Source organism: Corvus cornix, chromosome Z, assembly GCF_000738735.6.
Source record: "Corvus cornix cornix isolate S_Up_H32 chromosome Z, ASM73873v5, whole genome shotgun sequence".
NCBI classification, from domain to species: Eukaryota; Metazoa; Chordata; class Aves; order Passeriformes; family Corvidae; genus Corvus; species Corvus cornix.
Genome location: NC_046357.1, coordinates 43,774,244 through 43,788,091, shown reverse-complemented (window position 1 = coordinate 43,788,091; position 13,848 = coordinate 43,774,244). Strand labels below are relative to the sequence as shown.

At 42.3% G+C, this 13,848-nt stretch overlaps 1 protein-coding gene across 2 annotated transcripts in view; it reads right to left on the bottom strand.

The window, feature by feature from the left end:
- Positions 1-463: 463 nt before the first annotated feature.
- LPAR1 (lysophosphatidic acid receptor 1) overlaps positions 464-13,848 on the bottom strand; it is a 74,761-nt gene continuing 61,376 nt past the window's right edge. For both annotated transcript variants that reach the window (XM_039567075.1, XM_039567074.1), the window contains one exon: positions 464-6,251. In XM_039567075.1, the coding sequence (XP_039423009.1) occupies positions 5,950-6,251 (302 nt within the window). In that variant the 3' untranslated portion in view covers positions 464-5,949. The remainder of the gene's footprint in view (positions 6,252-13,848) is intronic.

Sequence of the window (13,848 nt, the reverse complement as noted above, 5' to 3'; positions counted from 1 at the left end):
CCAATCAAATTTGGTTTAGTTAACTTTCTATGGTTAAATCAAAACTGGGGACACATTGTAGGAGAAACATGTCCTTGCACAGCAAAAAGGAAAGGAAGGTGAAGGGCAAAAGGAAAGGAAGAAAGCAGAGGGAGAAAGGAAGGAAGAGGGACAGGGAAAAGAAGCAGTAATTTGTTTTCTCTGTGCGGGAAGAGTTTTCTCTACAGCAACAAGATGAAGCCCGAGGTTAAATGGTGGAAATGTGGACTTCAAAGAAAGGAAGGCAGGCACCTAAGAATCAAACAGAATGGATTAAGTGGTTTACTGGAAATAATCTGTCCTTTTGCTGTCCCTGTGTTTTAGCCCTATGCTATCTCCTGGAAGAGACAAGCCTGTGCCTTGTACAGTGGTTTTTGAGTAATTCCCCTCCACATCCAAAAAATACCAGGTCTCCCGAAAAAGGTTATTTCTTTCACACTCCATATTAGACATGCCAAATACTTTATTGTACTAGATACAACCTCTAAACATTTACAGTAAGTGCACTTAGTAACAAAATTGTTTGCCAAACCTCATTGGCTCTCTCAATACTTTTGAATTACAAACACAGCTTTATTTAAACAGGAAAAATTAACAGATTCCTGAGTCTCCCACATACACTTCTGGTTATCAGAATTTTATCACAGGCAAACGGGAACATTTCATGGAGGCTCTTGTTAAAATGCTGGCAGCTATCAGTGTGTTGGATTTCCACGTACCACAGAAGACAGCAGCATAGTTTAATAGCCTTGTGCTCATGTTTTCCTTGTGGGTTTTTTTTAGTTTGTTTTGTGAGGTTTTTGTTGTAATTTTTTTGTTTTTGTTTGGGTGTTTTGTTTGTTTTCCTTACATATCAGCTTCATTTTTTCATCCTTGAAAGATTTAGAAAAGAGGAGCTGGGTGAATAACTTCTTGGAAAACCCTCTAAGAGAGGAAAATGGAAGGAGAGATACAGGCATATTTTCTTAAGGCGCCGTGGCTGGGCAGGTGTGGGTGTTAATACTTTTTAAGCTAACTCTCTATTGGAAGTGGCCTTCCCAATCAAATGGTAAAGCCCAAGGAATTTGTTTGAACAAATGAGATTGCAGTTGCAAATCCCCTCCCTACAGACAACATTGGGTAGCACAGATTGATGGCTCACAGCAAGAACTGGCTGGAAAGGGCATAACAGGTACACTTGCAGTAACAGGAAAGCCCTTAACAGGACCAGAAAAAGGAAAAGCCTGTATTTACCTTTGCAGCAAGTGGAAAAAACCAGCCAGTTTGCTAAGACTGACCTCTGCCAGCTACCTCCAGTCTCATGGTCAGAAGGGACCCAGAGCAATGACAGGGCAATGACAGGGACACTGGGGATGGGGTCACACCTCCTCACAAGGTGGGGACAATGCACTAGAGAAATGCCTTTGCCAGCTCTGCTTTGCATCACCTTGATTCACACAGAAAACCAGACCAGGGATGTTTGCATCAAAGCCTCTCCATCTGGTGGTGTTCTTTTTAATCCCACCTGGGAAGAGCAATCTATAGGGTAGAATTTTATTTCTTTCACAGAAGAAGCTGCGTGTTTTTTGTCCATGGACACCTACTGCAGACAGACCTGGCTGCAGCAGTGTCACAGACAGAAACCCCAGATGGCTTTACAACAGTTAAGTATGGTATCTGGTAGCATACTTCTGGGGCAACACAAAGGTCAGAAAAAGCTACAAAACCTGCTTCAGAAGCAGAGCCCACTTGAGTTTTCCCTGACACACTGCTCCTGGGACCCAGACTGGCCATGGTTAAACCCCTGCCCAGCACACCAGTACAGACCAAAAGACATAGACCATGGGTGACCCAAAAAGTTTCATTTCAGTGCAATCCCATACTGGGACAAATTTATGCTGCTATTGAGAAGTTACTTAGTCTCGAGAGGAAGGAAAACTCAAACACTGGACATAAGACATGTCCTTTCCTCGTTGACATCCAAGTTGCCCAGGCTTAGTTTGCCCCATGAAGATAGCAGGCCTGCCCTTGGTCCTTTTCATCAAGTGGCTTACTCTGAGCCTTTGTTTCCTGTTTGTTTAAATGCTGCTACAGCTGTGACTCTCTGGCAAGGGCAGAGTTAAAACAAACAATGGTGAATCTTGTGGCAACTATTTAAAAAACTCTGTTGCTGGTGCAGTATGGACAGAGAGATATGCTTATTTCAAGGAATCACTGAAAAAGCCTTTTTTTTGGTCTTCCCTCTCTTCTATCTGCCCAGATTTTGGCATCTCAGTCAGAAGCCAGCCTGAAGCTGCCAAGGGATCTCAGAAAACCCAGAACAAAAAAAGGTGCTGACCAGAAAACCAATGTGTCAAACACACATAGAATATATTTTCAGCCGTTTATATAAAAGCTGTGCTTTTTCTGACCATGGGTCACCCAGTCTCCCTATATATCACAGTAACAGGGAATTAAAATTCAAAGGCCATCTTTTTAATTAGTTTTCAGACTTATACTGCCACAGAAAATACATGAAGTAGGAAAACACATTTTCCTTGATCTGCAAATGATGTTCCTTTTAATACACAACTCCCCACCACTACAACTGCTGACACAAACACCATTACATTTGAACTTCAAGAGGATTTACTTGGACCAGAGGCAGTCAGCAACAGAAGAATTTTAATGACTGTGGGAGGATCGTTGGTATTTTAAGAAGTCTTCTAAAACCTTTTGAAGAATTTGAGATAAGTAAAAATAAGTGGGGCAATTTTTTTCCCTAAGTACTTTGCACTGTGTTTTCACGTAGCAGAAGTGAGTTCTACAACTGCACAATGAGGCTGGAAAATCTGAATAGAAGAGCAAAACTTAAAAAAATTCTGAGATGAAAACAAATGGCATGGGAACCATTCTAAGGAACGCAGAAAATGAATCCTTCTATTCCAGGCTCTGGTTTTTATTCTCTTTGCTCACTGGAGCTGTAATTTCATTAGCTTGCAAAGAACCACTCAATTCACAGATCAGATTTCTTAAGGATATAGGGACAACATGTCAACAACACAAAGCACTAATCAAATTTTTATACAGCAGTCACACGCTCAGTGAGTTCCTCTAGCAGAATTGCACAAGCGACGTTCTTCCTGTTGCATTTGATCTGAAACACTGCACTTCACCTATTAGAAGAAAAGCCACCTGCTGTCAGACATGCTCCTGGATTAATATACCTGACAACAGAAATTTAACTGCTCCCAAGAGTTCAAAAGGTCCAGCTTCTCGAATTGTTGAGTGCCTCCTTGGGTTGATCAATGTACCTGGACAGCAACTGCCATCTGTCACAATCACAATGATGACAGAAAACCTCCTTGGGCATCTGTCTTCACAAGGGGCCTCTGGACCCACCCATGTCTCGAACAACCACACCACCCCTGTTTTCAAATTATTCACCCATGGCTTCGCAAAACCCACCACACTTCCAGCAGGTTAAACTAGGGTGAATGATTTGCTGCTATTTTGTGACATCATCCTCCCACCCTATCTGGATGAGATTCAATAAAAGCATGCAAACAGCAGTGAGAAGGACACTTGGAAAGGGCAACCCCCCAGCCCAAAAATCCCCAAACCCTAGAATATAGTGTCTGTGATCTTCTACTTCTGTGGGGATGTTAGGGACAGGAAAAAGTGCTCTTCCTGGATCCAAGGAAGAAAGGAACTCCAAGGACTCTTGAGAAAAGGAAATTGTTTTTCAGTCAGATGTGCCCTGCCTTTGGAGGCAGTCTTACCCTCTCCTTTCTTCTGCTTACCTGCACTAGTTCATATCAAGCAGGTGCTAAGGAAAAATTATGAGTGGATTAGCAAGCAGATGCTTTTAAATGAAAAAGTTCATACAGCCTGTTCTTCTGTTTCTCAGTACAGTTCTGCGAATAAAACCAAATCAACCTGTACATTAACTTGCTCTCAAAATACAGTCAGAAAAAAAGACTGGTTTTGTTCAAAGCAAGTGGATATATTCAAATCCTTGGTCAACTGGCAGATAACGTTATGTTTATTCTCTCTGCCTACTCTACTTTCCACAGTGTCCACACAAAATTAGCTCAACAATTCAGGTGGATTTCAGTTTTACTGAAAGCAGTGTCAAAACTCTCACTTTATTCAGTGGAGGCAGGTTTTGTTCACTTGTTACTCTTCCTTTGCTCAGTAAGGAACTGCCTATTCCAAGTTATTTCATGCTTGGAAGCATAAAACCTGAGCATCTCCTCAAAGCAAGAGATCTAGAAAACACTGGATTTTGCTGGGCTGAGCCTCTACCCTCCATTTTCTCCCTGCCCAAATGGGAGAATATCGTCCTGTAAGTTACATTCCAGTACGGTACAATTAATGATATACATCTCTGGGGTTTTTTTGTTTTGTTTTGTGGGGTAATTTTTTTCTGAGTGTGGGTTTTGTTTGTTTTTTTTTTTTTCTTTTTTAATTGATTTTTTTTGTTTTGTTTGTTTGTTTCTTTTTGTTATAGAGACAAAACAATGATGAAAACAGTGCCAGGAATTTACTGTTGATGTATTTTACATTGTTAGGAGAACACACAGTTTCCTAGAAAGAGGTCCCAAGTTTTTTATCAGCAAGATCCCACCTTTGCTCACATTTACTCCTGTTAAGGAGTTTTGTTTAGTATCACTGATTCTTCGCAACCGATATTCACGAGTGACATTTCTCTTCAAAACAGTCTCATATGAAAAAAACCCCACCTGTTAGCTTAGGTTTTTATAACAGTGTACATGTGTGGCTACTATCTGTAGCATGGTCCAGTCATTTGCAATAGATGACTACCTTGTAAAGTCTTGACTTTACAAAATAAAATTGTGCCTTGGTTCTTAGCGGCCCACTGCTTTTGAAATGAAGGGTGTATAATTTGAACAGTACTCCCCAAATATTTCTCAGTGCAAAAATGCAGAAGGTCTTTTGTTTTCAGTTACAAGAAAAGTTCCATAAAAACATAGCTTTTTTTTCCATTAAAAATGCATATGCTTTTTGCCATGAACAAGAAAAGCATTCCAAGAATATGCAATAAATACAATTTTTGCAATCTACCAACCTGACTGTAGCCCTTTAAGAGCCTTAGGGATGTGTTCTACTTTAAGAACTTATCCATAAAAAACTTGGTACCCCTCGCATGTTACACATTTCATACCACACTTCAAAGAAGAACCTTATATACATTGTGACTAAAGTATGTTTATTTCATAATCTAAACAAACACTGGGATACAGTCTATACTTTTCTACTTTCCGGCAGACTTTACAAAGAGCTTTTTTTTTTTTTTTCATAATTAAAACAATCTGCATACACACAGAACATGCATTCTCTAACTCCGGTAATGAAGGTAAGAAGAGTCAGTTTCCCTCATCTTCCTGTTGCCTGTGTTAGAAAGAAATACTTTTCTTTTTACTGTAGTTATGACAGTGTGGCTAAGGATACAAAGACTACAGCACAGTTTTACTCCCTGCACAGAAAATGTTCATCACAAGCATGCTGATGGTGATACATATTACATGTCTATTAAATGATAGGCATATTTTTATCCCCTTTACTCCCTTTTTAAAAATACTAAGTGGCTACATGTAAATGAAGTGAAGCAGGTATAAGCTTAATTAATCAGAGTTGATTCAGACTGGCACCAAGATGCAGCAAAGTCCAACAGAGTCTCAGCAAGGCTTTTCATGGGCTATCGATGACCTCTGCTGCAAAGCAACTATGTTCTGCTTTTTCGAAGTAGGAATCAAAGGCCTTGCAGCATGGCCAGTCCTGTGGACAGGGCGGTCTGTGCTGGTGTGTCAGGCCCCCTGGAAAACATGCGCTTGTAGTCCATTAGTGTTTGAGAAAACGTGAGTGGGTTACCTTCCCAGGGGCCATGCACCTGCCCCGCCCCACGGCGTCGCCTGCTGCCCTTTGCTGGTCACACGGCTGGCTGTGGTTTCACACCACGGAGTGGTCGTTGCTGTGGACACCAGCCAAGATGGTGTGGTTGAGGGAGGACGCTGACCGATCCGAGCCTTCGGTGGGGCCATTGGTGCTCTCACTGCGCTGGCAGCAGAGGATCTGCCTGAATGTCGCACTCATTTCCTTGTCCCGGTAGGAGTAGATGATGGGGTTCATGGCAGAGTTGAACTCTGCCAGGAGCAGGAAGAATTTTTCATAGGCCAGGACATTGCACTGGGGACAGCAAACATCAAGGAGCAGCAAGACTAAACCTGGGGTCCAGCAGATTATGAAAGCACCTAAAAAGAGAAAGAATGGACAAAAGACAAACTCCACAAATATACTAATGCATCATTACTTGTCAAAACACTTCAAGAACCATCCAGCCAGAAGCAGGAATGGCTAATTTTCTCTTTCAAGAGCATTGTTCCCACACTCTATTTTCATTGACCTGATGAGAGGGATGCCTTTCAAAGATCTGTAAATGGTTATGGGCAGCACATCAAAAGAGCAAGACACACCCCCAAGCCCCAGCCCCCACCATCTGAAACTCTGCTTGGCAAATACATTTACATTTAGAGTTGATAATGAGGAACATTTTTTCCCTTCAGTTAGAGACCTCTGACTAATCAATCTCTTGATCAGGAGAAACAATGCTGCAATTTACTTCTCAAACTAATAAAAACAAAGAAAACCTTTCTGTGAGTGCTGTGACTGAAGCATCAGTAATAGAAAAAGAGTGGGGCAGGCAGCAATTCCCAAGAAAAAGAAAGCCTGGGTCTTGTTAATCCATTTCAGCCCCATTATGTAATGGAAAGTCCTAAACACACATCCTTCTTGCACTGAAATGCTGCCCTTCAACAGATCTACTTCTTTTCTTAGGGCCCTATTCAATTGAAATTCAGAGGCTCATCAGGCTTCAATAGTGTCAAAGCCAAAGAGTCTTACCCCGATTAAAATGCTTCCCCCTCCTTTCTCTGTTTTCCAAAGCTCTGAGGAGAACAAAGCCCAGAACAAAATTCAGAGCTCAATGCAGAAATTAAATCAAATGCCTTGTACTTTATTGGGAGTACTGAATTAAAGGAAGATGGTAACTCCTTGAAGGTTAGGGAGGTTTTAAATATAAGCACTGCTGGGGAAGACCTTACACACCAATCATGTCAGAACAAAGACAGGCCTCCTGAGATTTTCCAGGCTGCTTTACTGAGGTGGAAACCAATGTCTTATCATCACTGAGCAGGATTAGCACAGGCAGCACAATAAGACTTCCCAGCACTATGCAGTGAGTGCTGTTTTCAAACTGGTTCTCCTGTCACTGTGGTATTTGTTAACATACTGCTCCCATCTTTTCTTCAGTGATGGTCTCTGCATCAGGTCACACAGCATGCACACCTTTAGCCATGCCTGCCAAGAAGGTGCCAGCAACTTCCAGCTTGGGCAGTGGCAACTGTAAGCTGTGCAGACACCTTTCTGTTTGGACAGCAAACCCACCCAGATGAAATAAAAGAATATTTTCCCAAGGGCCCTGCAAATATACAATGTACACCAGGTGACGGACACTGGTTAGCAACCAGGAAACCACACACACAGGCTTTTTACACACCAAAAAGCATCCCTAAACTGAGCTTGCTTGCAACTAATGGTGCCACAGTGCCACTCAATGCCTATCACTTTGCTGACCAACAAAGCTTGCCAATGGAAAAAAGCTGGGGGATGAATTGCCAGCTGCCAGTACAAAGCATCAAGCCCTTTCACCAAATGACTTTGTTAGGGTCTCTGGCAGCAATTTGACAGCATGGGGATGAAACTCTCCCATGCTGAGATAGCACCAAACACATGAATCCACTTCATAGCTTTTGTCTGCAGCTGTTTTGGATTCCAGCAGTCCTAGAAAAGAGTACTTGAAACACATGCAAAGGACTACACGCTTTTGTGCCTTCCTTGTACCTGTTCCCACAAGAGTAGAAAACTGCATCTCTTATTTGCAGGATTGTCCATGCTGATAGAGTCTGTTCTCTGCACAGAAAATCTCTGCTGAGCTGGTTTATGCAGAAATGAAGTCAGTAATTCAAATTAAACCATTCACTTGAAATTGTGCAAACTGTGTTCAGCATCCTAGCTAGTGAGGCAGCAGTGGACTTTGATCTAGTTCGAGCATGTATTTTCTTCATGATAGGCTGCCTTGGGAGAACCACATCAGACATGGGAACACTGTAAGTCATGGGATCTACAGTGAAGGACAAAAGACAATGATAGCATCCTCACCAGGCCTGTAGCAGAAAAGTCCAATGTGGAAACAATGGAGCTAGCAGGAAAGCTCTCATAACATTGTTCAAAGTTGCAATTGAAAGCTTCCAATTCTCCAATTTATTACCTTTTTTTAAAATGTATTCCTGAGGAACAACAGAACATTCTGTTGCCATAATTTTTGATATGTTAGAAACAGCAACAAGAAGCTCTACGGTGAAGCAGACAGGAATTTGCTCCTGAGAAAGCCCGAAAGTCATCCAGAAAAATCCACATGCAGCTCACTGCACTGAACACTGGTCTCAGGTGGAGTTCCTGAGCCTCTCTGGGCTCCTCAGTATCTCAGACAGGTCTGACAACCTATGTACTGAGGCTTGACTGGCTGCACTGAAGAAAAAGTGGACTGTGGTTGAGCAACTAATTGCTCTGTGCAGCTCAAACTACACCGAAAAATGATAAAAACAAAGGTTGCCTTCCCACCCAGCTCTGGAAGGAAGTCACTATTGCGCAAGTTGTCACTCTTCTGCTCCTAGCAAAACATCCCCCCATGCTAATGGCTCTGGCAGCTTATTAAGTGCTTGTAAATGATCACATAAAATACCTCAGGTTTGTACACTTTTTATTTAACTGTTGTACGCTGGAAAATACTGAGAGGCAACACTCATGGTAAGGACATGTTTGAGTTAGGTACAAAGGAACATATAAATGTCAGGCTTCAGATTTAGGAAACCTCATCTATTAAACATGGAATTCTTTTTCTGGAAGGAAAACAAAGATTGAATTTTTTTCTTTTTTTTTTTCTTCTCTTATTTGGAATATTTGTTGAAGTAAGCTGAAAGTGAGGTTAAATTTTTCCTCTCCCAGAAATCTGTTGTGAATTGATTTCACCAAGAATGAAGATCTAAAAATATCACATTTAATAAAACAGTGACATCCAAAAGCTTCCTGCTGCCATATACTGGAAAGCCTTAAGCATACACCAAAATATTGATGTTTTTCTGCTCAGAATCAGAACTGAGAGCAGCCTAAAGTACAGTGTCAGTAATTTCCAGGTGCATCTTAACACTTTACAAACTCAGTCAAACCCAAGTTACAATAACATACAAAGCAGATCTGTTGCATTCAGCGACTTGAACCTTTGTGGATATGCCACAGTCATACCATGGCACTAGGAGAGCCCAACGTACTTGAAAAACAGTGCAGATTTTAAATCCTTGGGTGGCTGAAGAGCACTGTTGCCTGGACAGAGAGCACCTTGGGATGTTACCTCCAGCCCTGGCAGTCGCCTGAAGGCACTGGCACTGCAAGAATTTGAACGAGCTCCTCAGTTGCAGCAAGAGGAACATTCCCATGGTGCATGGCCAAGGTCTGTCCTGAGGGCTGGGCCATAGAGGGCTGGGTGAAAAAGAAACGCCTATCAGGCTGAGGGGTGAATGGCTAGCCACTAGACAGGAAAGCTTGAGGAACCAGAGAAATAGCACCACATCTTCTTAAAAGATTGAAGGATCCCTATGGACTTAGAAGCATGTTTTACAGCAGGAAATATGAGTTACAAAAAAGCATTTATGACCTAATCTAATTTTCTGCTGCTGTATGATACCTCTCATCCAGAAATAAAACTCCAGCACCTCATGTACTGTCTATTGCAGAGCTGTGGCAGAAATCCACTGGGGGCTTTCCAATGACCATGATATGACTACATCACATCTGTTTTGAACCCTTGTCTGGTGCACCAGTGCAGATTATGTTTCCATGGTAGCTGGATGGTGGAAAGCCTTGGGTAAATGTGACAAGGCCTCACAGCCAGATTTGATTGCAAGAGAGTAAAGGCTGTTGTAGGCAGTAGGCCTATGAAACCAGCCATGATAAATCACACAAAAATCAGTGAGTAGAAGAGTAAAAAGAGAAAACAACTCCAAAAACCAGCAGCAGAAAAGAGTGAGCTGCACAAGAATAAACACTAATGAACTAGTCACTCATTACTAGGATACCAGACAGGATGGCTGCTCATGAAACTTCTTGTGTTAGCAGGAAAAGTGTTTCCTAAGCAGCACTCTTTTTTTTCTTTTTAGTTTTTGTCTTTTGCCTTGAACAGCCAATGCCTGTGTTTATTGCATGAACATTTGTTTTCCTCTAACTCACAAGAGCAAAATAAGAGAAGGACTTCCACTTCTGCCAAGTCACACACTGCTGTCCCTCAGAGGCTCCAGAGGGATGCAGCTCTTGTCAAAGCACACCTACTCTGAAACACCCTTCTTCTCTGCCTTAACTATACTGTGTCCCTTTGATGTGCCCTCTTCTATTTATCTTGTGTGTTAACCCTGATTTCTGGCATGGGCTCACACTCACCCCACAAATTCCTCAGTCTACATGGAGAGGAAAAAAATTGAGAGGGCTTCTTTTAGGGAGGGAGAGAAGAAAAAAAACCAACTCTCCTGTGTTTGCAGTTTTTTTAAGATTACAGGAATAGGATAAGGCACTAGCATATCAAAGACAAAAGATCCATTCCAGCTGAACTGCAGGAACAGTTACAATCTGCTGCTGTTGTCGTCCTACTGCTGTCCACCTGCTGTCCTCTCCAAATCCCCTCCTGCCCTCAGAGTGGCATCTGTGACAGGCAGCTGCACCCCCCCCTTCCCCTGGGACAATGGTGACTGAGAGAGGAGAAGACACTGAGCATCACTGTTATCACAGCTATCAACAGGGAGAAGAGTCCTTCTGCACTTTGTGCAGACTGAAAGCAATGCTCTGGGTGGACAATTTGTGTTAATTAATAAAACCATAGCCAAAAAGGGCTACAGAAGTGCCTCGCATTTTCCACATTTTGATATAATCCCACCCTCAGCAGGGAAAGCCACTTGCTATGCTATCTGAGGAGCAAGCTCATCAGCTGCAACACAACTGGACTGCTTCATGTCCTAGCCATCTGTAAACTGTATCAATAATCCTCCTTATCACTGAGCATTATCTTGTGCATGGCATGCATAGAGATAAGTGCTGCATACAATAGTGCTTATTTACAGCTATGTATTGTTTTCCCCTGACACAAATATGAGTGCATGAAATCTAAAATGAATAGATTATAGATGCCAAGATCATGAAGAACATTCATCATGCTGTAAACATACAGAGTGTAAGAGCAATTTTTCTAATTCTAGTCTGACATAGTCCCTAATTTTGCCATAACATTACTACAATATAGCTAATAGTTCTTGGTGGATAAAAACACAGTTGTTGTTATTTTTTGCATTTTCTGCTGGAAATAATTAACAAGGGGTAATGTTTGCTTCCACCCATGGAATTTTCATGTGAAGAAATAAAATGAGATTTCCACATATAGATCAGATTAATAAATTTAAAATAATTGTATGCTAAACTTGGCAAATTCTGAAGAACTTCATATATAAAAGGCTTGCCTCTCCATCCACAGACTCCAAAAGACCTGAGGAAGATGACAGTGAAGGAAAGTCCTTGAAAAATACCCCAGGTGGAGGAGAGCTGCCTACAGGGTACCAGTAAGAACAGCTTTGTTGAAAAAGGTGCTATCAAAACTGCTTCATTTATTCAAGGTGTCTTTATTTAATGAAGCTGCATGAATTCTGAAAGAGTGAGAGATTCATAGCACACTCCTTCTGCAGTTTTTGATTGATTGTAAAATGCTGCTTTCTCTGAGGTGCCTCTAGGAGACTTTAACACTATGAGTGCCTTTGTGTTCAAAGCCAAACATTTATCTGGTGTGACTGTGTGTAAAAGAAAGAGGAGATATCTCCAGAAAGAAAGAGAGGATAGCAGTGTAAAACATGAAATGAGAAATGAAGCAAAGATAAATAAAATCTGCATTCATATTCATTCACCACTATCTTACATATACTTTTCTAGGATGATTTGCGGCAAGAGGATGTGAGCACATAAGAGAAAATACACAACTAGAGAGCGTATGAGAGGAGCTGGGTGATATGAGCCACCAGCTTGTCTTTCAAAACACTATATATGCCCCATCCCTAGGGATCCCTGTTCTAGTCTCCCGTGAGCTGAGCAGCTCTGAATGTGCAAGTTATAGACAAAATCCTATCCTCAGCTTTATCAAATATCTTAACTCCATGTGAACTCTGTAACTGACAAGTCTGTGAGATTTTTCAGTCTACTGTACCCATGGCTTGTAAAGGGATTTTAGAAGAAACTGGTTCTGCTAGTATTGCATCAGACCCCTGATTTCCTACCTTCTCCACAGCTACTTGCACACATACAGTCCAACCTCTTCCTGAGTCTTGTTCTGGGAATTTCAGCAGGAGAGCTTGGCCAGATTTTGTACAAAATAATGGCTGGATTGTGTAGGAACAGAGAGATCATGTCTTACTCAAAAATGTATTTCCTCTTCTCAGCAGGAATACAGAATGTGTCTGCTTCAAACATCTGTCTTCACCTTGAAGGTGCATAGAATTTTTTTGGTGTTCAAACTTATTAATGACTTAACATGAAAGCAGCCTTGGGGCTCTGCCTGTGCTCTGGCTGGGCTGGGAGGAGCAGTAAGCCTTGACCCCAAAGAATGAAGCTGAGTGTATGTTAGCATCACCTCTCTCTGGGCCTTAATATTTAGTATTTCACCTGTGTCTGTTTATCCATCCAATCCTCATCACCTTTTTCCATTTCAGAAAAAATAAAGTAAAAGACTGTTTCTAAAGGGACACACTGTCTTGACCACAAATGATACTTCTGCTGGCACCTAGACTCCTTTGCTACAGGCCAGCCTCTGCTCTACCTGTTCTCTTCCAGTACCCACATCACCACACTGCTCCTGACAATTTATCACCAGATTCCTTGGTGAAATCTTTAGGTCAAAGCCTTTCTTTTAAACGAGACACACTTTGGCACCTACACCTACTACATAAAAGGTCAGTTGAAGAAACACCTGACCTATCATGGTGTTGCACAGGGAGCTGACAACAGCCATTAGCCAACAATTCCATTGGCACCAGTAGCTGCACAACCACCGCCTCTGAGCATGGAGATACTCAGACACAAAATGACTATGGTCAGTAGGGCTGCATCTACAGTGACCATACCTTCCCTTATCTCAGGGTGGGCCAACACCTGTCACCCTTTCCTGCTTCAGTTTGCAGGTCCAGACCAGAGGTGATGAAGCACAGGTTTCCCTCAGCAGGACTCACAAGTGGCAGCTGTGGGAATCGTTGTGAGCTCGCTCTCTGCAGCACCTTGGGCTTACTGCCCCAAGTGCTTGCTGCCGCATGCTGGAGGCAGGGTATGCTGACACTTGGACTTCTGGCTTTCCTTGTGAAGATCCTATCTGTCTTCCCACCTGGACACCACTAGGTGTCCTGTCCACAGAACCTGGCACCAGACGTGGATGTTTCCAATACATGTGGTCCAAGCACTTGCCTGTCCCTGTAGCATCTAAAGCTTTGGAAATCTGAAACAGCAGACAGACAAGCCTGGGGAGGACTCATGACAAAATAAAGCTAACTGAAGAGAAAATGAAACTGGGCAGTAGTAAGCCACCAGAACAGACTTGCTTATTTCATGGGTGGTCGCTCGCCAAGCTCTAGCCCAGGTTAACATTTGATATAATTCCCTGCCTGATGCTCGCAGTCTCACAGAATGAGTTTACTGGTCTCTGGCCAGCTGATCCAG